Below are 27,658 nucleotides of genomic sequence, written 5' to 3'. Positions count from 1 at the left end.
CAATGGAGGGAGCTCCGTCGTGCACATGCGCGAGACCCGAATAGCGACGGCCAAGCCGTCGCTATGGGTCTCGCACCAAAGGGGGCGTGCTGTCGATGGTGAGTGACAGCACGCCCCCTTTGGTGGGTGTGCCGGGGGGGTTGCTGCCCAGATGGAGGCGTTCCCATGGGAACGCCTACCGTCTGGGGCCGGCCCCACTGACATCACTAGTGATGTCAGTGGGAGTGCTTTTGGCTCTGATAGAGCCAAATGCACTCCTGGGCTTGCGTCAGCGAGAGCCTACCGCAGGGTCTCGTCACAAGCCCGATGGTCTTGACCATCGCGACCATCTTTTTGGCCGCTCGCATAAGCTGTGGGCCGCTCCAATAATAGGTAGGAGGGCCCTGATTCAGAGCGAGCGCTTTTATCAGAGCGTCCGGTTCTGAATCAGGCCCAGAGTACATAGCCAGTCAGTTCTCTACAATTGATCATCATATGTAAAGTAGTAGTCTTTCATACTTGGTTTTGTATGCACAAGAGAACATATAATAGCCATCTACCAAATCATACATCACAATATAAGAACAATGTACAGGATTTGTGGACAGTTTTTAACAGTTTTATCAGCAAAATGCTGAAACGTTCATGTCTACACTATACAATAAACCAGGCCGATCACCTGATTATTGGCAAATCGGTCCAATAATTGTATAGTGTGTACCTATATTTAGCTGTTGCAGTACTGATCAGATCTGCATCATATAAGTTTAGACCGTCTGTAAGTAAAGAAAGACGGTTTGTGTATATTTCCCAGGAAATGATGACAAGCAGCACAGGGATGATGTAGTCCATAATTGTACAAATTATATGTTCTGTCAGATAGCTTTGCTGATGTGATTTGTATGAGATAGAGAGCCATAGTAAAGAAATGAAAGACTGGACTGTGAACCAGCTTAACCCATTAATGACAATCCAATGGGGCATATTTATTATTGGGTTTTAGTTCTAATAATTATCATTTCTTATAAAGTATATTGTGACAGTAACTGTACTTCTACAAGGACACACAGATCGACTTAGAGCTCAGACCCCAGAAAGGGGTACTGTGTTCACATACTGTTGCGGCTGGTGATCAGTTACATGCATACAAGAATGGTATTTTTATGTAAGAGTGTTTGAGCTGTTTGTAAAGGTATATAAAATTTGCTATTACGCTACGAAATGAGTGGTCTCTGGCCCTGTATTGGTGGAAGGGTTTTCCCATAGAATCCATAATCACATGCTGAGATTGTGGATGGTGGAGATGCACAAAAAGTGAAATAGAAGTATACATATATTGGGCCAAATGTAATAGGGTGAGAGTCTAGAAAATGTGAGAGTTTAGTAGTAAACTGTCACATTGGTTGAGGGAAAACATCTGGATGAGATTTTATATTGTGAGAGTTTTTTGAGTCTAAAAACATGTGAGTTTCCATGTTCTCGGACTCTATTACAATGGAAGAGTTTAAAAAGTGTGAGTAAACTCTCACATTTTATAAACTCTCACCCTATTACATTTGGCCCATTGTGTTGAAAGAGGAGCACGCTACTGCACAGGCTACAGTCTTCCTGTTCTCCAGGGAGGCTTCATGTCCATCCCAAGATGGCCACCAAGCTCACTTTTGAGCATATGCAGGGCCATCTTGTCTGTACTGTGTAGAGTGACATGGGGCTCTATTTATTAACATTATTTTTACTAAAATAAAGTGAAAAAGGGTGTTTTCGCACCCTTTTCACATTATTTTAGTTTCACCTGTAGTTATTACAGGGCAATTGGAGTAGAATTTGTAAAATTCTACTCCAACCCCTAGTATCACTTATTTTTAGTAAAGCAGATCGCATTTCCCATAATTGTAATGGGAAATGTGATCTGTGTGCAAGTTACTAAAAATAAATTGTAAAAAAATACCGGGGGAAGCCCTGTGATAATAACGCCACCTGGAGGTGGCGTTATCCAGGGTCTCCCCCGGTTACCGGCCTCCCACTCTGCTCTAACGGGGAGAGCAGAGGCGGGAGCCGGTACCAGTAATCAGCTATGTGGTCTAAGTAGACCGCAAGCTGATTACTGTAAAAAAAAGAAAAAAAAATTAAACATTTTTTTTTTCCTTACCTGAATCCAGGGACCGGTGATCGGGCCTCCGGTGATGGCTCCTCTCCGGTCAGCTGGTCTCCCACAGTGCACTGGGGCCCGGTCATCAGGTGATCGGGTCCCAGTGCAGTATGGGAGATCACCTGATCGGGAAGCCTGGAGAAGATCACCGGAGGCTAGGAGGATGCAGGTAAGTGTAATGAAGGGAGGGGGGGTCGCGGGGGGGGAGGGGGTGTTGCGGGGGGTCCGCGATTGCGGGGGGCGGGGCTTAGCGCCGGGGGCGGGGCTTGGCGTCGGTGGGGGGGTAGTAGCGGTGGTCGGTCGGCGCATGCGCGGGCTCTTAGTCGCGGTATTTTTTCCGAAAATACCGCGACTAGAGTGCGGATGGGATCCGCAGGGACAGAGCTTTATCGCAAGCTCTGTCCCTGCAAGGGATTTATAGTAAATCCCTGTGATATTGCCTGAATTCGCAATGCGAATTCACTCGGTAATATCACACTACAATCCGCATTCAATATGCGGATTGTAGTAAATAGAGCCCTTGGTGAGAAACAAAAGTCTCCTAATTAGCTCCTATGAGAGACCCGGTTAATGCCTGCATATAAAGCTGTTTCAGTATCCCTGCACCGCTACCTGCAAGCAGCATACACTCACTGGCTGATGAACTGTATGAAACCCCGCTCCTCTCAAGCTCCTCTCCATTACTAGTATGCATGTAACAGTGAGTATGGCCGTACCTACTATATTTCAATAAACCAACGCCACTGATATTTATGTGGCACTCACACATACCTCCCACCATGACCCTCTCCAGGAGAGACACAATGCTCTGGTCCTGGACTTCCCTGGTAATTTATGATTGGTGGCGGCTCAGAGTTGGGGCTGCAGTACAGTCCAATATTCAAATAGGGGAGTCACACCAACTGCCAGTGAGTCCCAGCCAGTGATGTTTGGCAGTGTGTGAAATGAGTTAGTGTGGCTCCCCTATTTAAATTTTGAACTGCGCTGCAGCCCCACCTCTTACCAGGGAAGTCAAGGACCAGAAAGTCATGTTGGGAGGTATGCTCACAGGTCATATACCAGGTCATATACCAGGAATTCACAGAGAGATATCTCTTATTATCCCCACACGTGCACCCAAGCGTTCTTCATGGCGCAGGATGGTGACATCACCAGCACACGCCACAGGCTAGGATGGTAACCATGGTAACACGTCCACAGCCACGCGCCCCGATCCCCCCGCAATTTGTTGGAGTTATACTTGGGCTTGGAACGTGGAACCTGGATGACACCTGGGCAAGTAATGACAATATAATATGGAGTGCCAGCATGTTTGCATTATATATATATATATATATATATATATATATATAAACACACACAACACACATTTTCTATAAATAGCATAATCACTTCTGGACAATTAATTGCTATATGTGCAACCTACATAGATGTCAGTATGCAAGATGGGATGTTTTTACTATCCCAGCAGTCGGAATCCCGGTGCCAGAATCCCAGCCACCGGCATCAAAATGGTAAGTATTCGGGTTAGGGGGAAGGTTAGGCACTAGAGGGAGGGATAGGGCTAGGCTGTAGGGGGAAGGGGGTTAGGATTAGGCTGCGGGGAGAGAGTTAGGATTAGGCTGCAGGGGGGATGGTTAGGGGGAGAGTTAGGGGTTAGGACATTTTAGGACACTAGTTGGGTCAGGATATTGACTATTGGTTTACAGATTGCAGGTATTCCGTACCCAACCCTGCATGATATATAAGTAAAACAAAAACATAGGACACCTTGAAAATTATATATATCATTCTAATTATGATTCTTTCAATACTTTTTAACGCAGAGCAGCAATACAACTCCCCAAAATCAGTGTGGGATACTTAAACCATAGGCTGCTGCATTCAGCATGCTTAGTATAAGCAAAGCTGGCACATTAACAAAGACTCAAAGATATGATATTTGGCTCACACTACTTACAATAACCGACATTAAACGCTGATGGACTTAGTATACAGAATCAAAATGTTTAAAACGCTCCAATGTGCTTAATTTACAACATGCAGTGAATATCTGCCCTAAAAGTTTGTCTAATAAGGCCTAGCAATCATCTGTATATCTATCAGTCTTCTATTGTTCAGTGTCATAGGCAATACTAGCAATAATGAAAACACAATAATGCATTCAATATACTTTAACACTTATTAATACTGATTGCTAATTTATCTTCTTAAATAAGAACAAGTTGGCTGCAGGTTAATGTAGTAGTGAATAAACAAAATATATTTCTGTGATAGAATTATACTTGACTCACATTATACTACTTATCTGAGGGCTGGCAGTCAAGTAAGAAAAGTGTAATTTACAGACTTCCACCCGAAGTGGGATAATACTGACATTACCTACATATGGTGACATTATAAAATCTGGATAACATCAGAATGTAATTCTGAGTCAGCTTTCATTCCAGGTGAATCCAGGTACCAGGGCCAGCTCCTGGCATGTTCCGTTTTTGCGGTCACGCAGGGGCGCCGGGAGTCGGCTGAAAAATGTCTCCACCCTCCACCCAGCTACGGCTCTTATAATATAATGGGGGAGGGCGCAGTGTAGGGAAGGGGCGGAAGCGGAGCACGGGACACCGCTGTGTGCCGAGTCACTTAGCACCGGGGCCCTGCTGCCAGGTACAGCTTGTGACTTACAGAGTGCCACTGCCTGAGTCCCCGCGGGTGGCTGTCCTGGCACTGCTTCTTCTCCTCTTCCCGTTTCCGGATCCTGCACTGGCACTGGCCACCGGCGTCTGCTGGAGGTGAAGGCGGAGCCGTGAGGTGTCACTCACGTGCTCCCCAATGGCCTATGGGAAAAGCTGCTGCGGCTGGACATCCGCAGCAGCCTTCCCACGACCAATTCACATACTACTGCTGATGCTGTTAGTTTCGCGCATGCGCAGAAGCTCATGATGGCTGCCCATTCGGAGCTGAACTCCGTTCGCGGTAGCGGCTATCAGAGCTTCCGGCCGGTCAGTCAAAGTGCAAAGCGGCCCACCAGAGGGACTAGGGGACCGGCCCAGCGGGAACTATCCCGCTGTCCTGGTGGCCCAATCCGCCCCTGGCTACTGCGCATACGTGGCTTTCCAGTAGCCGCAAGGGGGTCCGTAGATAAAAGTAAAGATTGCGGATAAGTTCACTTTATTTCTTCCTGATCGTGGGACGGGCTCTTATTGAAGGACAGACCACATATTTTAATAGATATGCTCCTATAGCTATTAGTCTATTTTGGCATATTACAGTCACATTAACAATGGGTGTTTCCCTTTGTTCATTTGTAGGCACATTAAGCGAAGTGGAGAGGAAGATTGTGTTTTTGAAGGTAGGTGCTAGTCACCCCTTCGGCACAGGCCACACCCCCTGTGCAGACCACACCTCCGCAACAGTGGTCTCACACACCATATAGCTAGTCACACTTTCACGCCGCTGGTCACACATCTTGCTGCGGCACACAGTAGGCCCTTCATAAATTTCAGCTCCAGGCCCATGTGGACCTTAATCTGGCACTGAGACAGACACAAACAACTATTTTCAATTTCCATTTTTTTTAGATTTTGTGTTTTTTTTCCTAGCATCAAGACTAACTTCAATGGTAAATATTTAATAATATGTAATAATGAGCAGTGGGATTGCTTTTGTTCCTAGTCATTATCTCAGTTTGCATGTACAAATTATCATTGTGATTCAGCCAAAGTCCATGCGGAGATAGATCGAGTGATTGGGAGAGAGAGAAAGCCTGCAATGGGAGATGTGTTGGAAATGCCATATACTAATGCTGTGATCCATGAAATACAACGGTGTGGAGATATTGTTCCCTTGGCTTTGCCACATATGACCTACAGAGACATGGAAATTCAAGGACAGTTTATACCAAAGGTAAATGATTGCTGACTTTGGGCTAATATTCAATTCATCTATTCGCCTCTAGACTGCTATATATGTATTAGTAACAACTATTTTTGTTGTTAGAGACGGTATTTGTGAAAGTCAGGTTGCAAGCATGCACATCCGACGGGCGATATTGTCAGCAGGGACTATGCTGCTGAATGCAATTTGGCCCATGTCGTCGTTCCCGGCCTCGGCAAGTGTGTATGCACTTGCCGATGCCAGGACCCCCGCCGGGTCCCGTCGTTAGCGAGATTGTGCTGGGTATACATCGTTTAGTGTGTACCCAGCATAAGTGTACACATGGATACTGTAGCAGTATTAATGATGCATTGTTCCATCAAAGCACTCTTAAGGAAAATGCGAGAGCCGGAAGGAGACTGCAGAGAATGCAGCCAGATGCACCGCTTATAAAAACATTGCAGTGGGCGCCCGGCTACTGCGACTTACAAAGACTTCCTGGTTAATATAGTAATAGTCTGACTGGTGCAATATATATAATTATATATTTTATCTGCGGCCACAGACATGTTCATTGTTTTTTGTTTTTTATTGCATTTTTCAGTCCCAATTTACCTGCGTTAATCATATGTGTTGTTTTAATATCCGTATCCTACCAACAGTATTTCAATAGCTTTAAAATATATTTATAAAATATTTCAGACCAGCAGCTGAATATGAGCGCCCCTATTTTATTTTTTATTTACCCTATTTCTGACATTATTTGAGTGTGAGTGGGTTTCTGGGCAACTTGAAATTCCCCCTAACATGTTACCTTATCAGATATAAAACTATGTATTATTTGTATAATCTAATATTTATTTTCAAAGGGCACCACCATCATCACCAACCTGTCCTCTGTGCTGAAGGATAAGCAAGTGTGGGAGAAACCTCTGCAGTTTTATCCAAAGCACTTCCTTGATGAAAATGGCAAGTTTGCAAACCGAGAAGCCTTCATGCCGTTTTCTGCAGGTATACATAAATATGTTATTGTTTATTCAGGAGTCTACTATAAAACAGGGCTGTCAAGCCCTTTCCCAGTGAACATAAAAGCTGCATGGAAATAGCACTCTGAGTATTATCTACAGCTCGGGCATTGTGGGACCTGTCATATAGGATGAGAGATGTTATTGTATAACCTAATCCTGCCACAGTTGTTTTTGTTTTGGGTGAAATTGTCATTTAAAATGTGCATACTGTATATTTTAGCTACAGTTTGCTGCTCCACAATACACTACTAAAGCAAGGAAGCATAAAAGGCATAAAAGGGGGATTTTATATACTCCTTCAGATATAATGTAAAAATTAACTACTATCCTCAAAACTCAACCTAATAGCTGTATTTTAATAGATATCATTTGTGCCAGTGACACTATTTTCATGATTGCTACTCTGAGAAAACTGTTGCACCCTGTTTTTGAGATATTTTTTACAAGCTTCTCTTTAGTCATAGTTGGTGACTTTCTGACTGCGTTCTCTGGCAGGGAGAGGCCGGGACAGCACTGCAGGGGGTATGGTGCGGCAGAGGGGGCAGGGGGTGTGATAGCAAGATCGCATCATTGTGGCCCTGCCCCTGCTTTATAATGCCGATATTAATGATATTGTAAAGCGGGGTGCATGGCTATGATCACGAGATTCAGCGTGAATCGTGTTATTGGCCGCCCAGACTGACAACTTTACTCGGACAGATTCGGGAGCCTCCCAGGCCGTTCCAGAAGAATAGGCAAGTATGCCCTTAGTATATGTTTTAAAAAGTGCCTCAGAGGGCCTAATTTAGAGAAGTACGCTAATGACACTGCAGCTGCCAATAGGTACCAAGTAGCTGTGTGAAAATATGCAAATGTTTCAGCCACCGGGATTCGTATTCAGGTGCCCACCGGCGGCTTTACAAATCCAACCAACTACATAGAAAAGAAGTAGCAACGGTCACAGATCAGTCGATAATTGAACGTCTGAGTAACCCTATGGTTGCATACAATGGCCGCCAGGACTGAGACACCAGAGACAATTTTTACTGCATACAGGATCGCAATGGCAGACAGAGACATGCCCAAAAATGATTGTGACACCTGCATTTAAGTCGCAACCCCCCCATCCCTATTGCCAAGCATAAATGGTCCTTGCCTGTCAGTCACTTTGCAAATCCTCACTGTGAGCGACATCGGTAATGACACATGTGCAGACCTCTGATAATTATCGTTCAACTATGTAAACACCAGCATTGCATCCATCGGGCCCAGAGTTAGGTGCAAATCCAGCTGGTTGCACTAAAGGCTCACCTATGTGTGTATATTGTGTTACTGTATGGACTCCATTTAAGAATGAGTTTTAACCCCTGTAGAACTTAGTAAAGGGGTGACATCCATTCTATATTTAGCAAACAGTGGTACGTTCAGCCTACCATTGTTTATGACTCTACCACTTACGTCAACTATAGATGGCAATGGGGATCCAGCAAAAGCCTTCCCAGGTTTGCTAAGTCCCTGCTGGATTGAAGCACAATGTGCATACGAAGACACACATCACACACGTGCAGTAGTGAGCAACCCATCACCAGAAATGGTAGGCTGCTGGCATCTCCACAGAGGACACTACTAAGGGGGTGGACACTGCTAGACCTTACCGGACAGCTAAGTTATGTTAGATACCGGCTGCATATATGTAAGTATTGCTGTGATGCTAAACGATATATGCAACCGGAATTGGGTAGTGTTCTTAAATGAAGCCCTGAAGCCCTATGTCTTTTGAAAAGATGGATGCAACTTAATAAAATATATCCTTGATGCTAATTAATTACTATTGAATGAAGAGATATGCTACAAAATGCAGCCAATGGTCATCATCATCGTCATGATTGGCGGCGTCATTTATTAATATTGTCCTTCTTTGATGTAGACCAGCAGAGATAATATGTTTGAAGATTTCCTGAGTCACAACTGTATTCTGAATAAAAGTATCTTAAAGACTTGTTTGCATCTACTCATTCACTGTATTTTTCTTCTGTATCTTATTATTTATTGAAAGAATCTTGTGCACTTTATATTTTTTATATGTCAATTTATTATTACTGTTTTTATGTACTTAAGCAATGTGAATATTTTTCCATATTAAATTATAAAATGTAATAATGTAATGACTTTGTGTCTCGTGTGAAGATAGCTTGGTATTTTATAATGTTAGGAGAAGACAAAGGAATACATACATCTACACACATTACCAATATTAGATGAAAGCCCAGTATTATTATTATTGAGAATTACATTAGATTTGGGGGTGCTGCCACCTGACAAAAAATGATAGTTACCCAGGACCGTAAGAAGAAAAAGATTTTATATTTTATGTAGCGCACAGTAATAATGTTTGTTTAAGTAAAATCTTAACCTTTATTAGATATAAAATAGGGGTTAAAAATAGAAAGTAGTGCAATGTGTGATGAGTTGACTGTGAAACTTGTAATACTAAAGCAGGAGGTTCCCCATCCCTGTACTAAAGGATGTGTTGATGTTAAAGAGCCTCTGTGTTACACATTCTCTAACCAGTTGAGACTGGCAACATTGTCTCTATGTGCCTCTCCGGAACACTCAGGGCCTGATTCAACAGGGATCGCAACTGCAAAGCTGCACACTGGCAGCTTTGTAATTGCGATCTTGCAATAATGCAAATGCAGCAGGAGGTGTATGACACCCCCCTACACATTTATTACACAGTTTCAGCTCATCACACATTTCACTACTTTCTATTTTTAACCACTATTTTGCTGGCTTTTGTTCTGGAAAAGGACATTTAATTGGGAATCAGTATGCATTCAAACCCTGACACGAGAAGCCAGAGAGCAGGAGACCCCAACACAGGCTTTTAAGTACCCTAACCCTCCCTCTCCCCTAAGCCCACCCTCCCTTAGGGGTGCTTAACCTTAAAACCCCCAGGGTGGTGCCTAAGGATACTGCCTTTGAACCTCTATACACCCCTGCCTATACATTCTGATATCCTGCCTATAAACCTCTAAGGATGACGCTATTTTGCGGATGCAGTTATACAGTAAATAAAGACTCCAGACCTAGAACCTGTGGTTCCAATGCACAAAGTATTATTCAAGTAAAAGTACAGTCAGTTACACGCTAGTTATAAGTACAATTTAGAGGAAAGGAATTATACAGACCCAAGTACAGTTATACATACGCAGCGCTCTGGACCAGATGTAGGCATCAGCAAGAAACCCCTCGTCAATCAGCATTCAGCACAAAGACTAGAAACCCAGGGTCAGAGCACACATATTTATACCCCCCCAGAAATAGACAACACAATAGAGAAGTTTGTTGCTAATACCATTGGTCCTAAAGGAGAGGGCATATGTTACAAGTCATCTAACAGGTTGGTTCAAATAGACACAGTCCAGCCTCTAACAACTGGTGGTCTCTGGTTTCCCGCCTCATGCAAATCCTAACAGTTGGTCATATAATGTACATTTTGTTGCTTGAAGTCTCTACGGTCCATAAGTTGAGAATGCATGTTGCGATCTCTACATCGATGTTACTGGAATACTGTTGAGAGAGTACGCATCAGTACAATACCAAACATGGCTTATTTATCACGTATAAAACCTTAGTTACAAAATAATCTTTATTTCATAGCAATTATAGTAAATGTGCATACTTGAATCTTATACCTTAAAGCTTATTAAACCTTTTATGTGAATATGTAATGTGTGAGTATGTGGGGTTTGATGTAAAGATGCTAGTTAACTTGGGGCAGATGCGTGTGCATGAAACTAATATTCTGCGTTTTCATACAGGATCTTATGCATTCGCTAATATGTGTTAGTTAACTGCGCAATTGTGCGTATTAATGTGTGTATGAGAAATGGTGGAACATGCAATCGCATGACGCTAATAGTAATATCGCCACATGTACTAAAGTGTGAGTTTATCTAAAATGGCGCTTGGGCGGCCATTCGCAAAATGGCGTCTTGCGATTTCATTTCCAAGATGGCGTCTTGGGGCCAGTCACAAGATGGCGTCGCTGCAATTCAATTTTAAACTGATCTTGTCTCAGCCAATAATCCAGCTTCAACAGTCCACCCTTTGATAGCGAACAACATGCTATCACAATCTGATTTTAAAATATAATCTTTAGGCTTACATTTATATACTATTTAGTGTTATTATGGGATGGCACAAGGTGGTTCTTAACCCATCAATAATGTGTCTCTGAGTGGGGACATAAAACTACTATTATACGCACACTGCAGATCTTGGAAGATCATGTGAAAGGTATGGGGATACACCAGTCCTATAAAGGCAGTCTTGAAGGGGAAATTTGAGACTTTAGATTATCTGAGGTGTTTTAAAATAACATTTCAATAATACATTCTATGCATGTCTAAATATAATACATTAAATGATGGTATTTCCTAGTTCAGGGTTGTAATGCAGTTCTGTATTTACCTCAGTATTCATACTGACCACCATCATAATTTCGTTCTTTCGTTTTACTCTATTTTTACATTTTCCACACTTCAACACAATAGGAACACACCGGACACATATGCCAATTATAATGATGACAATCAGTATAAGGATTAAGAATTTGCCTATGCTGGCGATCACTTCCTGGACCCATTCCCCTAGACCTGAGAACCATTTCACTGGGTTCAGCCATGAAACCCATCCTTCCATCTTCTCCCCTACTTCAGCCACTGAAGCATTATGCTTCTTACAAAATTCCCATTTTAGCTGCAGAATTTCATCCATCTTTCGGTCTATCACCTCCTTGGGGTCGCTGGTATCATTGATGACATAGGTGCAACATTTTACTCCAAATTGGGTGGCCAAAGTTACACAGTACCCTCCAGTAACAGCAGTTAAATAATTTAACACTAGCCTGTGTTGCACCAGTTCTTTCTTGTACGCTTGCAATTCTCTCCCTGTATACCTGAATGTGTCATCGTACATCTCGGTGATATTATCTATCAATTTAGCAAGTTCCTGAATATATCTAAAGTTTAATGTACCCCGAGCGATCCTGGTGGGATCCAATGCGACTAAAACTTGAAAGCCAGTTGTCTGTGTGGCTTTGTGCACATCACCAGGTATCATATTTCGTTTGCCTCTGTGTTCATATTGTGTGTGAAGATATGGTGACAGTGTGTTTTTATGTATACCAAGCATTTCAACATGTGTGAGGGTCATAACTTCTGGGACTACTCTTCCCAGGTAACACAAACCTTCGGAACTCGGGGAGAGCCACTTATATACGCTTTTCTTCCACATATAAAATATACATTATCAGGGAGAACATAAGGAATGGTATGCATCATTATCATTAAGCACATTTTCCTTGTAAAAAATCCTATTTCAGGGTCTTCCATCTGGTACATGCAAGTCTCTGGCTGTATTATTTTAGCACAATAACCATCTGGCACCTTACCAATAATTTCTTTGGTGGAACTCATTGCATACCGGTACCTAAAATGTCTCCCACTAGATTTAATTGAGCGTAACAGATCATGGTTTATGGACTCATTATCAGCTCTTTGTGAGAAGGTCATCGTCTGATTATTCCATGTCACTTCCCAACTCCCGGGTTTATTGGGGTTGGTTATGTTTAAACACAAAAGTGATCTATCTACTTGGAATTGATAGAGTTTGAAATGAGGTGGTTTGGATGAGAGGAATTTTCCATCCAATGTTTTCCCTTTTTGTAATTCTAAAATTTCTGTGATATTCAGCGGAAATGGCACCAACCATACATTATGCTGTCCCTGTGGCACATGTGAACACACTCAGCAATCAGTTTGATTTAACACTTTGCCTGCCATGCTATGATAATCCTCTAAAGGATACCCACCCCAGTACGGGTTATATTTAGGCTGGCACCGTTGGATACAGTTCTCATCAACTAGGGACCCACAAAGCTCACAAATACAGGAATCTTCAGACGATAAACCTCCACACCGTCCCCGAGTATCTGGAATAATAGCTCTCTTAACAATAACAGTACTAAGATTGGTCAGACACTCCCCTGATTGGCATTGCACTCCTGACTCCACTCCATCAGCACTGCCATCAGCTCCCCTCTCCACAATCGGTCCCCCTTCACAGAAACCGGACATTCCCGAACCGACCAGGATGGTGAACACTCTAAAAGAGAACATGAAAATGAACACAGCAGGCCCGTCCATTGCCACAACAAGACCTGCAGATTTCTTTTAGTTCAGGTATCTCACTACGACCTTTTCAATCCTCCTGGAACAAGTTCGCTAGCGACAGGTCCACGCTATCAGCCTTGTCTCCGACTTGTTTCTCCACCGGTTGAATGACCTTTTTGCAGTGAGTGGAATGGACCCAGGTATCTCTCTCAGCCACCTTCAAAGATGTAGTACTTGTCAGCAGCACCTGGTATGGACCTTCCCACCGATCAGTCAAACAACCTGAACGCAAGAAATTTCTGATCATAACATATTCTCCTGGTTCAACATCATGAAAGTTAGTTTCAGGCATATCATTGGACAACAATTTCAGTTTCTGCTGCTGTTGCTTTAACTGCTTACTCATTGATATAAGATACTTCACAGTTACCTCGTTGTTACCCTTTAGATCTTCCTGTGGACTTATAATCAAATGAGGTTGTCTACCGAACAAAATTTCAAATGGGGACAGATTCAGAGGAGGTCTAGGAGTGGTCCTTATGCTATGTAGGACCAAAGGTAACGCTTCTGGCCATCCTAGTCCAGTCTCTGCCATGATTTTACTCAATTTATTTTTAATAGTCCCGTTCATCCTCTCTACCTTGGCACTGGCTTGCGGTCAGTAGGCGGTGTGAAGTCGACTATTGATACCCATCAGCTTACACATATTTTGAAAAACATCACCTGTGAAATGAGTACCCCTGTCACTCTCAATGATTTTAGGGATACCGTATCTGCATACAAATTCCTGAACTATTTTCTTGGCAGTAAACGCAGCAGTATTAGTGGCCGCTGGGTAGGCCTCAACCCAATTAGAAAATACATCAGTGCACACTAATACATACTTAAGATTCCTGCAGGATGGTAATTGGATGAAATCAATTTGTATCACCTGGAAAGGTCCATCAGTCGGTGGAATGTGAGACGGTTCAGTAGGAATCGCTTTCCCTATGTTCTTCCTCAAGCAGGTCAGACAGGACATTGCTATCTTTTCTGCTTGTGAAGAAAAACCTGGTGCGCACCAGTATGTTCTCACCAACTTGCACATACCTTGCTTTCCCAGATGAGTCAGACCGTGTGCTGCCTCAGCCAGACTGGGGTAATATGCCTTGGGGGCTACTGGCTTACCTTGTCCATCCCTCCAGAGCCCGGAGGACTCTTGCCCACATCCCTTGGACTTCCAAATGGACTTTTCCTGAATTGAACACAAATTTTGCATCTCAATTAATTTCAGCATAGCAATTGTTTGGACAGACATAATTTTTTCAGTGGGAGGAAACATTTTTAACCCTGCTGCCCATTTTGCAGCTACATCGGCTCTGTTGTTGCCCAGTGACAACGGGTCATCCTCACATGTATGGGCTTTACACTTGATTACTGCCACCACTTTGGGCAGTTGGATTGCTTCTAAAAGATGTTTTATGTGTCGGGAATGTGCAACTGGTGTGCCTGCTGCTGTCATAAAATTTCTCGGACGACATAGATCCCCGAAATCATGCACCACCCCGAACGCGTACCTCGAGTCAGTGTAAATGTTAGCAGATTTGCCTGCTGCCAGTTCACATGCTCTAGTTAGTGCTACTAACTCTGCCACCTAGGCTGAGTGAGGAGGTTTAGCTTCTATGATGTATGTGTCATTTACAACAGCATAACCTGTACATAATTCACCTGTGTCTGTTTGTCTATGACAACTCCCATCCGTGTAAAAAGTCACATCTACATTCTCTAAAGGCGTGTCGTATATGTCAGGTCTAGCAGTAATGGTCTGATTCAGATATTCCATACAATCATGTGTATCATTATGTCCGCTGAACTCACCCCCCGCCAGCAACTCGTCTCCTTCCACCCTTTGTACATCATGTTGTACATATGGTAAATACGTTGCGGGATTCAGCGTGCTGCAACGTTTAACAGTCACATTTGCAGGTGTGATTAGAGCTAGTTCCCATTTGGTAAACCTAGCCGAAGAGACGTGCCTGGTCTGAGCAGAGTTCAGCAGAGCGGATACAAGCAGATACAATCATTTCATGACCCAATACTACGTCCTCACTTTTACTCACCAATAGAGCGGTAGCTGCTACACTTCTCAAACAGGTGGGGAATGATCTCGCCACAGTGTCCAATTGGGCACTATAGTATGCTACGGGCCTACTGGCATCACCATGTTTTTGTGTAAGTACACCTGCAGCACAACCATTGGCTTCCGTACAATACAAATCAAAAGGTTTTTCATAATCAGGTATTCCCAATGCAGGTGCTTTTGTCAGACTATCCTTAAGATTAAGGAAAGCCTGCTCTGATTCCTCTGTGTGTATGACACGATTGGGCTTTGAGGAAGAGATTAAGTCCTGTAAAGGCAAGGCCAAAATAGAAAAACCTGGGATCCACATTCTACAGTATCCACACATTCCCAAGAAGGTACGAATTTGCTGTTGATTCTGCGGCAGTGTCATGTTCTGTATGGCCTGGATTCTATCATTTGTGAGATGTCTTAACCCCAGTGTCCCAAATATTTTACTCTGGATTGGCACAGCTGTAGTTTGTCCTTAGCCACCTTGTGTCCTGTATGCGAAAGATGAAACAACAACAGTTTAGTATCATTCAAACATGACATAAACGAATCAGAACATAGCAATAAATCATCCACATATTGAATTAGAACAGATCCATTGGCAGGTTGAAAAGATTGTAAACAGTCGTGCAATGCCTGGGAGAAGATACTGGGGCTGTCTATGAAATCTTGGGGTAAGCGTGTCCATGTGTATTGTACACCTCTGTATGTAAATGCGAATAGATACTGACAGTCAGGGTGGAGAGGCACAGAGAAGAAAGCAGAACAGAGGTCAATGACAGTGAAATGGGTGGCATTTGGTGGGATCTGCATCTGGATGACAGCTGGATTTGGCACTACGGGGAATTGGCTCTCTACGACCTTATTAACACCTCTAAGGTCTTGTACCAGCCTATAACCCCTCCCACCACTCTTTTTCACCGGGAAGATGGGACTGTTGGCTACACTAGCTGTACGGACTAAAATTCCCTGTTGCAATAATCGTTCAATTATTGGAAAAACCCCTAATTCTACCTCCTGTTTTAGTGGGTACTGGGGAATTTTTGCCTACCGCTTTTTAAATTTACCATTACGGGGCTTACGTTTGCCATTAATCCAGTGTCCTCTCCATCCTTAGTCCAGAGGGAATCTGGAATTTGGGACAACATTTGATCTATCTGGGATGGATTTTCATTTAAACTGGTAGAGTGATACATTATCCTTTGGGGAGTGTCCAACATCCCGCACCTCGTGCGCAACTCTCTCGGGGATATCTAAAAATACACCATCAGGGGTGCAATATATAACACATCCCATCTTACATAACAAGTCTCTGCCCAACAGGTTAGTAGGAGCCGCAGCAGCCAAAAGAAAAGAATGCCTGGTATGCAACGGCCCAATAGTAACCTCTGTGGACTTTGCTAAAGGATAATGTTCCACTTTACCTGTTACACCCATTGTTGGTACTGTCTCGATTTCATTTCCAAGATGGCGTCTTGCGGCCAGTCACAAGATGGCGTTGCTGCGATTCAATTTTAAACTGATCTTGTCTCAGCCAATAATCCAGCTTCGACATGCCTAACCCTAAGTCCCCCCCAGGGGTGCCTAAACCTAACCTTCCCTTCCCACACACTATACCTAACCATCCAGGGGATGCCTAACCCTAAACTAACCCCGGGCGTGCCTAACCCTAACACTGCCCCCTATGGGTGCCTAACTCTATCCTTCCCCCCCCAAAACCTAACCCTAACCCCGCTACACTCCCTAAACCTAACCCTCCCACCCCGCGGCTAACGCTAAGGATGCCCCGTACTTACCTCGTTCGAGCTGTCTTCTTCGGGATTCAGATAGGCGTAGGTGTTTTTGAAACCTATCTGAAGTCCCCCGACGGGCTTCTCGTGTCGGGATATAGACAGTATATGTAGTGTACATCAGTCTTCCCATAAGCCTCAGCTGTGCCTCTCTGCTGAATTGCTGAGGTGTGAAAGAGTGTCCATTAAATATTTAGGACATTTAATTTTTTCATGCATGTTGATAATATGGCAATAACTGATTTCCTCTCTTGCAGGGCGGCGAGCTTGTGTGGGTGAGCAACTAGCTAGGATGGAACTTTTCCTGTTCTTCACAGCTCTCCTGCAGCAATTTACATTTGAGATACCAAGTGACCAACCTCACCCACGGGATGACCCTTTCTATGCATTTACACTAAGTCCATATCCTTATGATGTGTGTGCTGTAGCCAGAATATAACTTACTAAACTTAATTATCACTTTAGTTCCATCTAGATGTTCCTGAATACTCTTTCTTAGAGAATGGAATGTATATTCTATATTAACTTAACTACTGGGATAATTGTCATAGCAAACAAATAGTACATCATACTAAATATAATACAATCATGACAATGGTAGTAACTTGGAAGTTTGCTCATTGTGGTGGCTAATGATGTATTCTTTTTAAATAATCTTCAATCAGATTTACAAAAGTCAAAACTATAAATCGTAAAATCAGTAAAATGCTCCTTTTTGTGACTTTAAATATAATTAAAAAACTATAATCAATTAGAACAAGTTGTCCAGTTTTTTGTGTACCTAACCTTGATGTGTGAGTGTCACACCCTAGTTATGTCATGTGTAAGGGCATGTGGGTGGAAGTGCAGAGGACCAGTGTATAAAATGCGTCTCAGGCATCCGTCGAGTGAAACTCAAGTGTCCCAAGTTGTGGGGTGGTGGTGTATGGTATTGTGGCTTTTACCTTCCCCAAAGTCAAATGCTCTCACCTTGAGGACACCGTTTTGCAGCCAATCCTGGAACAAAGGAGGAAATAGGAATATTTGTTTGTAACAAACCTAACCTGTCGCAGCAGAGAAAGACCTAAACTACCTTTTTATTAGTTGGGGTGGGTATAGGTCATTACTGAATGCTGTCTGGTCTAGTAGTAGTGTGGAAGAGAGATTGCTCTAACTTAACACACTTAGGGGTAAATTTACTAAAGTGAGAGTTTTTAGAAGTAAGTTTTAGAAGAGATGTTGCCCATAGCAACCAATCAGATGCTACTTAATACTTAACTAGCACCTTCTACAAGATAATAGCTAGAATCTGATTGGTTGCTATGGGCAACATCTCTTCTAAAACTCCCTTCTAAAAACCCTCACTTTAGTAAATTTACCCCTCTGTGTCTTCACCTGGTTATACTGGGCTTTAAATGCCTGATTTTTGGTGACAAATGTGGTGTTTGTTTGATTCTTATTGGCATTCATGCAGACAGCAGTGGGACAAGCATCAGCTATTTTGCACAGGAATCCCTTTGCTGCTAGGACAGGGTTTATGCCTCTTCTTTGCTTGACCTGGCATCTCCTTTCTACCGCCGTTTCTCTTCTTTATGTATCTGACACAATAGAGTGAGAGATACATAGTCATCGCTCATATTAAATAACAGAATTACTAGCTGGAGGTTACAGACTGCCAAGACAAACTATAATTGAAGATGGATTTATATCTGTGTATTTTAAGACAAATTAGACAAAGTTATATTTTAAAACAACCAGGGCCGGATTAAGGTCTGTGGGGGCCCCTGGGCAACAAACTTGACGGGGGGGGGCCTATCAGTGATCCAAATATATATATATATATATATATATATATATATAAATACATACATACATATACACACAACACATACACAGTGTGTGTATAATATATATATATATATATTTCATTTAATATTGTGCCCGCCCAACCCCACAACCAGTAGCACCACCACACATATTAAAAAAAAAACATTGTTTGGCTCACCTTCCAGGCTCCAGGCCAAGGCAATCATACAGCAGCAGACCTGGGGCAACAGCTGCAGCTCCTGTATTTTCACTTCCGCGGTCTTCAGATGCGGCCATCTAGGAAGTGGGCTGGCATGGGGCTGCGCAACGCGACCTTTGACGTCACGTCTGCAGTGCCGTACAGCCCCACCGCACAGCCTGTCCGCTTTCTGAAGCAGCGCTGCGTTCTGAGCTAAAGTGCTCAGCGAGCGCTGCCCGCCTGCAGTCACCGGTGACTGCCGAGGAGGACTAAAATGCAGACAGATAGATGCTGTACTCCGCCAGTCTTAGTAGGGGAAAAGCAGTAGTGGCAGGGGACAGGGTGTGGGGGCCCCCTATGTGTGGGGGCCCCTGGACGACTGCCCTGTCGCCCTGGCTTTAATCCGGCCCTGAAAACAACTACAGTCAGGTCCATAAATATTGGGAAATTGACAGAATTTTCAGATTTTGGCCTCTATTCACCACCACAACAACTGTGGTGGATGACAAAAGAATTATTTCCCTGGTGAAGAAAAACCCCTTCACAACAGTTGGCCAAATCAAGAACACTCTCCAGGAGGTAGATGTATATGTGTCAAAGTCAACAATCAAGAGAAGACTTCACCAGAGTGAATATAGAGGGTTCAGCACAAGATGCAAACCATTGGTGAGCCACAAAAACAGGAAGACCAGATTAGAGTTTGCCAAACAACATCTAAAAAAGCCATTACAGTTCTGGAACAACATCCTATGGACAGATGAGACAACGATCAACATGTACCAGAGTGATGGGAAGAGAAGAGAAGGAAAGGAACTGCTCATGATCCAAAACATACCACCTCATCAGTGAAGCATGGTGGTGGTAGTGTCATGGCGTGGGCATGTATGGCTGCCAATTGAACTGGTTCCCTTGTATTTATTGATGATGTGACTGCTGACAAAAGGAGCAGAATGAATTCTGAAGTGTTTTGGGCAATATTATATGCTCATATTCAGTCAACTGCTTCAGAACTCATTGGACGGCACTTCACAGTGCAAATGGACAATGACCCGAAGCATACTGCAAAAGCAACCAAAGAGTTTTTTAAGGCTAAAAAGTGGAATGTTATGCAATGGCCAAGTCAATCCCCTGACCTGAATCCGATTGAGCATGCATTTCACTTGATGAAGACAAAACTGAAGGGAAAATGCCCCAAGAACAAGCAGGAACTGAAGACATTTGCAGTAGAGGCCTGGCAGAGCATCACCAGGGATGAAACCCAGCGTCTGGTGATGTCTATGCGTTCCAGACTTCAGGCTGTAATTGCCTGCAAAGGATTTGCAACAAAGTATTAAAAAGTGAAAGGTAGATTTAGGATTGTTTAGTTTGTCCCATTACTTTTGGCCCCTTAAAAAGTGGGAGGCACATATAGAAACCGTTGTAATTCCTACACCGTTCACCTGATTTGGATGTAATTACACTCAAATTAAATCTGAAAGTCTGCAGTTAAATCACATCTTGTTTGTTTCATTTCAAAGCCATTGTGGTGGTGAATAGAGGCCAAAATATGAAAATTCTATCAATGTTCCATTATTTATGGACCAGACTGTATATCTGATACACACTGACTGAATTATATGAGGATTTGCACTGAATAATTCAGAAACCAACTTTTAATCCACTAAGGATTTTCCCGGATCCTGCAATACTATCATAATCATCCTATTATACACTCTCTATGAGACTATACTAGACCATATATAATTGTAAAGGTATCATGAGAGTATTATATACATTTGAATAATAAATAAATACATATCAACACAGGGTAATTATCTGAGCAATATACTTAGAGGGGTATTCAATATGAAACGTTAACTTCACTGTCGAAGTTAACGTTTCATATCAGAGTTTTGTTCTGCGTTAAGTCTGGTGCGCGCTCCCGCTTATCCCCGTATTCAATATAAAATTAACGAAAACGGGAAACTCCGAAGTTGGATTTGCGTAAAGTTACGAAGTTTTCCTTAAAATAAATGTAAGACCCCCCTAAAGTTGTAAAAACATGGGGGATCACTATGGGTACCCCCGTTTTAGCCTTTAATTGAAAGTCGGGGATTTAAATAGCCGCAGCAGGTGTTTTTTTCCCGACACTTAGGTTATTTTTTTCATTTTTTTTAAGTGGTCCCATCAAATTTGGGGTACATGAAAATGGGTGCTAGCATATTTTGATGTTCCTAAATTAAGTTTTTAAAAATTCTGCATTTGTGCTCCTGCCACTATAATTCTATTCTTCAAAACACCTGCCGCATACTTGCAGAATAGCCCTGAACCTATTTCCCTATTGTTTAACAATTTTTCCCCATTTTTTTTTTTGCACCCCAATTTTTAAGTAAATTTTTTGGGGTGTCCCTATTTTTTTTGTAACTTTTTTTTGACAGTTCTTTTTTAAATGACATTCTCAGGGGTGCAGGCTATTTTCTTTAAGCCTGCACCCCTAAAACCCAATTCTGCACTTTTTTTCGCCACCTATTCAGTGGTGAAAAGTTATCCCCGTTTTTTAACGTCGACTTTTCAAAAATGCGATAAGTCTTTGATATTGAATACACTGTAAAAGTAAAACCTGCGATAATGACGTCATAATTGCGATATTAACGCAAAAACGATGTTATCACACCCATATTGAATACCCCTGTTAGAGACATATAAAGAGACACTCGTTTGTCCAAAATAATTTATTTTATTTTAATCCCTATTTCATATTTTCTACACATTTTCTAGTACATTTTAGAAATATATTTTGCTTTGCTTTATGTACTATTTGATACACTATTAATAAATAATTGAATACAGTTTACATTTTAATTCTAGTGCATCCCATACAGATCTCTGCTGGTTTTTCTTTTTTTTTTTGAGGCCTTTGACTTGCCAGGGGCTCTAATCTTAAAATGCTGCCTGCTGATTGACTGAGCTTGAATCTTTACATATCCATGATCACCAATGTCATCGGACATAACTCCAGACATGTATCTAGCTGGAATCTCTTCCACAAACAATATTACCCAAGTGAGTGTTCTTTTCTTCTCCTGGTTGCTGCTCCATTCTGTCAGGGAACCCTATGAATTAAAGATGAGCAGGTTCGGTCCTCTGAGAACCAGACCCACCAGAACTTTGCGATCCAGCCCGGGATCCGAATCCGGCTTGGGTTTTCCCGCCTAACTCGGATCCCAAAACGAGGCAAAATGTCATCATCGGATTCTCGCCGGTTTTGGATTGTATTTAAGTCCCTCCCTGCATTGATCAGTGCCATTTGCTTGAGGAGTCCCCGGCTGTCAGGACTGTGCTTCGTCTAAGGGGGGCTGTGTTGTTCAATAGATGGGTGTGCAGTGCTGGGCTGTTTTGTCCAATACGGGGGAGAGCTGTGCTGGGCTGTGTTGTCCAATACAGGGTGGCGTTGTGTTGGGCTTTGTTGTCAAATCCAGGGTGTATTGTGCTCTGTCCAGGGGGCTGTGTTATTTATCATTGCTTTGCTAATCCAGGGGTGTGCTGTGCTGTCCATCAAGGGGTGTGCTGTCCAAGGTTGTGCTGCCCATCTAGTGTGCTGTCCATCCAGTGTGTTGTCCGTCCATGGGCTGAAAAAAAAAGTAACTATAAGTTTTAAATAAATAAGTAAAAAAAAGTCAAAAATATTTCTTTGTGTTGTACCCCCCCCAGTATATCCAAAACACTGACGCTGTAGGTTCATCATACTGCAGTGTATAATTCATAAAGTATTGTGAGTGACGCTGTCGGTCAGTAATACTGCAGTATAATATTATTCATACAAGTATATTGACACTGTTAGTCAGTAATACCACAGTGTAATATATTCATAAAAAATATTGTGACACTGTAAGTGGAAACGCAGTGTAATATTCACCACATATTGTGACACTGTAAGTGGTAGCTCAGTGTATTCATAAAAAATATTGTGACACTGTAAGTGGATATGCGGTGTAACATTAAACATTGTGACACTGTAAATGGTAGCGCAGTGTATTCATAATAAATATTGTAACACTGTAAGTGGAAATGTAGTTTAATATCATGTATTGAGACACTGTAAGTGGTAGCACAGTGTATTCATAAAAAATATTGTGACACTGTAAGTGGAAACGCAGTGTATTATTAATAAAAAATATTGTGACACTAAGTGGAAAAGCAGTGTATTACTGAAAAAAACAATATTGTGATACTGTAAGTGGAAACGCTTCAATGTAGGTCATCGATACCGCAGTGTGATATTTAAAATTGGCACAAATTGACGTGTGTGCTGTACCCCCCTTTGTTCGTGTTTGTTGATATGGAGAATGATCAGTTGAGAGGAAAGCAGGAATCACAAACTAGTGCTTGTGCTACATCATCTACTAATGCCAATGCCCAAAGGCATGCACAGCTTAAGTCAGGGCATCTAAAATCAAAGAACCAATATTTTACAGTGGTAAAAGGAAAAAACATCAAAGGGAAAGTTAGCCGCAGAAAGACACACAATTGGCAATATGCCTTTCACCACAAAAAGTGGTAAGGAAAGGCTAATGACTGGTGGTTCTGCCACTTTTTATGATTTAAGCACAAGTGGACATGCTGACATAGAAATCGTGGATGCTTCTGTGGAAGTGCACCAGGATGAGGAGGTTATTTGTGCAGCTGACGCTAAAAAGGATGTTAATGATGATGTTGTTGATGAGGATGTTGTTTGTTTAAATCAGGCACCAGTGGAAGAAACAGTTGTTGCCCATGATTAGGAAAAGCCCATTGTCATGTCTGGGCATATGACAAAAAATATCCACTTCTTATGTGTGGAATTATTTCTACCCAAACTTGAAAAACAATTGTCCAGCCATTTGTACCCTTTGTAAAGCCAGAGTAAGTAGACGTAGGGACAATAAACATCTAGGAACCTCCTTCCTGTTATGTCATCTGCAGCGCATCCAACCAAAAAGTTTTTGTAAGATTCAGAAACAATGGCTAAAAAAGTAACATCAAGCAGTCCAGTGTCAGCTAGCTCCCTTCTCTTTGCTAGGTCCAAGCACCTGCCATCTTCACCACCAACACCTTCATCAACAATATCCTCAATCATGAAGCAGTTTGTTTGGGCCCCCAGAAGACAAACTATCAATGGGAAGCTGACATTGTTGGCAATGATCTCTATGTGCACAAACTGGCTTTACAGAGGCAAGATGTTGTCGCCATCATCATCCAATTCCTTACCCTCATCAGTGTCTACATCATCTTTCTTCACACAATATTAATTCGTCCTAGCTGGAAACCACCAATACAGGTGCCTCTGTAATTTTTGGACATAATTGGTGGTAAAGGTCTTCCTCATGGAATTTATAGTTCATTTTGATGATCATCTTTTCCACATTTTGAGGAAGTAGCCTCCTATGCTGATCGCTGACAAGATTCTCGGCTGTGCTGAAAACTCTTTCGTAGTACACACTGGAGGATGAGCAGCTCAAGTAAAGCAAAGCCAGTTTGTGCAAGGGCCTCCAAATTGCCCTTTTTTACTGCTAGTAGTCAAACGGACTGTCTGACATGCTTATTTGGATGCTGTCATTAAAAATATGAAATAGAAAGGTAACACTGCACTCTACCCCTTCTGTGTGATGACTAAATAATAAATGAATACAGGATGTGTAATGATATAAACACACTTTTAATTCCAAAAATGTGGGTGAAGTGAGTATAATGAATCAGGGCATACACATTAACAGCAAACTTGTGTTCTCATGTAAACATGTCTACACAGTTAGTTGTGATGGTAATCCTATAAAAAGGTCTTAGTGTACACCACTACCCAATGCGATAATATGAGATAACATTGGTGGGTGGTAGGTAAACTTCTGCTTAATAAAAGTCTCTCTGTCTAACACCTGTGTGTTCAAGTCTGATGTCCATGTGAGGTACGTTCACTTCCTTAGTTGAGCGGCATCCTGCTTTCCTTGGTGTTGGTGTTGGTGTTCCTTGGTGTACCTCTTCTTTCTTTGATGTTGGTTCTGGTGGGGGGCGTTGGGGGTCCGGTGGTTTCAGCCCGGTCTTATGGTACACCTTACTCATGTGGCTACCTCTACCACTGTGGTGCTCCCTGCAGATCACCTTGTTAAGGTTCACCTTGGGGCATCTAGCTGTGGAGGTGCCTGGCTATGGACATCATGAGCTCCCTCCAGTCCCTATTAGGGGTCCGTGGTTGGTCTCTCCCTCCGGCCCGAGCGGTGCACCCGCCTTCTGTTCCTGATCGCTTCCAGGTCCCGGTCACGTGACCACGAGTCCTGTCTCGTGAGTCCTAGCTTCCTCGATGCTGCGTTGCCCGCAGCTGATGGTTCTTAGTAGATATGAGATAGCGTTGCTCTGGTGGGTAAGTATCAATGTCCCAACATGTTTTGGCCCTTGGAACCCTCTGGGGATGTGTGGAACACATCCCCAGAGGAAGGCCAAATTCAACATTTCTTACAGGTGCTAAAATCTTCTACTGTACATGAGTCTGCTGAATGATGAAAATGTCCAGAAACTTTGTAGGGCCACAGAGAGCATCTCCTGCATGGCCCTGTCATTTTTAAAAAAAAAATTGCACCACCAAGTTAATTGCATAAGAAAAATATGAGATGTGTTGGAATTCACCCAGCTTTTATGCTCTCACAATATTGGTGACATTGTCAGAAATCACAAACCCTGAGGAGAGTCCAAGCGGGGTAAGCCATTTTCCCAAAAGGGGTCCGTGGCATTTGTTAATTTGATTCTTACTGGCATTCATGCAGACAGCAGTGGGACAAGCATCAGCTATTTTGCACAGGAATCCCTTTGCTGCTAGGACAGGGTTTATGCATCTTCTTTGCTTGACCTGGTATCTCCTTTCTACCTCCGTTTCTCTTCTTTATGTATCTGACACATTAGTGTGAGAGATACATAATCATCGCTCATATTAAATAACAGAATTACTAGCTGGAGGTTACAGACTGCCAAAACAAACTATAACTGAAGATGGATTTTTATCTGTGTATTTTAAGACAAATTAGACCAAGTCATATTTTAAAACAACTATATCTGATACACACTGACTGAATTATATGAGGATTTGCACTGAATAATTCAGAAACCAACTTTTAATCCACTAAGGATTTTCCCGGATCCTGCAATACTATCATAATCATCCTATTATACACTCTCTATGAGACTATACTAGACCATATATAATTGTAAAGGTATCATGAGAGTATTATATACATTTTAATAATAAAAAAATACATATCAACACAGGGTAATTATCTGAGCAATATACTTAGAGACATATATAGAGACACTCGGTTGTCCAAAATAATTTATTTTCTTTTGTTTTAATCCCTATTTCATATTTTCTACACATTTTCTAGTACATTTTAGAAATATATTTTGCTTTACTTTATGTACTATTTGATACACTATTAATAAATAATTGAATACAGTTTACATTTTAATTCTAGTACATCCCATACAGATCTCTGCTGTTTTTTTTTTTTTTTTTTGAGGCCTTTGACTTGCCAGGGGCTCTAATCTTAAAATGCTGCCTGCTGATTGACTGAGCTTGAATCTTTACATATCCATGATCACCAATGTCATCGGACATAACCCCAGACATGTATCTAGCTGGAATCTCTTCCACAAACAATATTACCCAAGTGAGTGTTCTTTTCTTCTCCTGGTTGCTGCTCCATTCTGTCAGGGAACCCTATGAATTAAAGATGAGCAGGTTCGGTCCTCTGAGAACCAGACCCACCAGAACTTTGCGATCCAGCCCGGGATCCGAGTCCGGCTCGGGTTTTCCCGCCTAACTCGGATCACAAAACGAGGCAAATTGTCATCATCGGATTCTCGCGGGTTTTGGATTGTATTTAAGTCCCTCCTCGCATTGATTAGTGCCATTTGCTTGAGGAGTCCCGGGCTGTCAGGACTGTGCTTCGTCCAAGGGGGGCTGTGTTGTCCAATAGATGGGTGTGCAGTGCTGGGCTGTTTTGTCCAATAGGGGGGAGTGCTGTGCTGGGCTGTGTTGTCTAATACAGGGGTGCACTGTGCTGAGCTGTGTTGTCCAATACAGGGTGGCATTGTGTTGGGCTTTGTTGTCAAATCCAGGGTGTATTGTGCTCTGTCCAGGGGGCTGTGTTATTTATCATTGCTTTGCTAATCCAGGGGTGTGCTGTGCTGTCCATCAAGGGGTGTGCTGCCCAGGGTTGTGCTGTCCATCTAGTGTGCTGTCCATCCAATGTGTTGTCCGTCCATGGGCTGAAAAAAAAAAAGTAACTAAAAGTTTTAAATAAGTTGAAAAAATAAGTTAAAATATTTCTTTGTGCTGTACCCCACACTGTGACCCTGTATGCCGTACCCCCCCAGTGTATCCAAAACACTGACGCTGAAGATTCATCATACTGCAGTGTATAATTCGTAAGTATTGTGAGTGACGCTGTCGGTCAGTAATACTGCAATATAATATTATTCATACAAGTATTTTGACACTGTTAGTCAGTAATACCGCAGTGTAATATATTCATAAAACATATTGTGACACTGTAAGTGGAAATGCAATGTAATATCAAGACGTATT

The 27,658-nt window shown here is 42.4% G+C and overlaps 1 protein-coding gene across 1 annotated transcript in view; it reads left to right on the top strand.

Annotated features, from left to right (window-relative positions):
- Positions 1-17,798, top strand: part of LOC148532291 (cytochrome P450 2D15-like) — an 89,844-nt gene extending 72,046 nt beyond the window's left edge. The window contains exons 7-9 of the mRNA XM_088468126.1: positions 5,841-6,028; positions 6,868-7,009; positions 17,342-17,798. Of these exons, the coding sequence (XP_088324252.1) occupies positions 5,841-6,028; positions 6,868-7,009; positions 17,342-17,523 (512 nt within the window). The 3' untranslated portion in view covers positions 17,524-17,798. The remainder of the gene's footprint in view (positions 1-5,840; positions 6,029-6,867; positions 7,010-17,341) is intronic.
- Positions 17,799-27,658: the final 9,860 nt, after the last annotated feature.

Source organism: Taudactylus pleione, unplaced genomic scaffold, assembly GCF_031769625.1.
Source record: "Taudactylus pleione unplaced genomic scaffold, aTauple2 ptg000080l, whole genome shotgun sequence".
Lineage (NCBI taxonomy): Eukaryota > Metazoa > Chordata > Amphibia > Anura > Myobatrachidae > Taudactylus > Taudactylus pleione.
The sequence above is the reverse complement of the archived record's forward strand: the minus strand, read 5'-3'. Positions and strand labels throughout refer to the sequence as shown.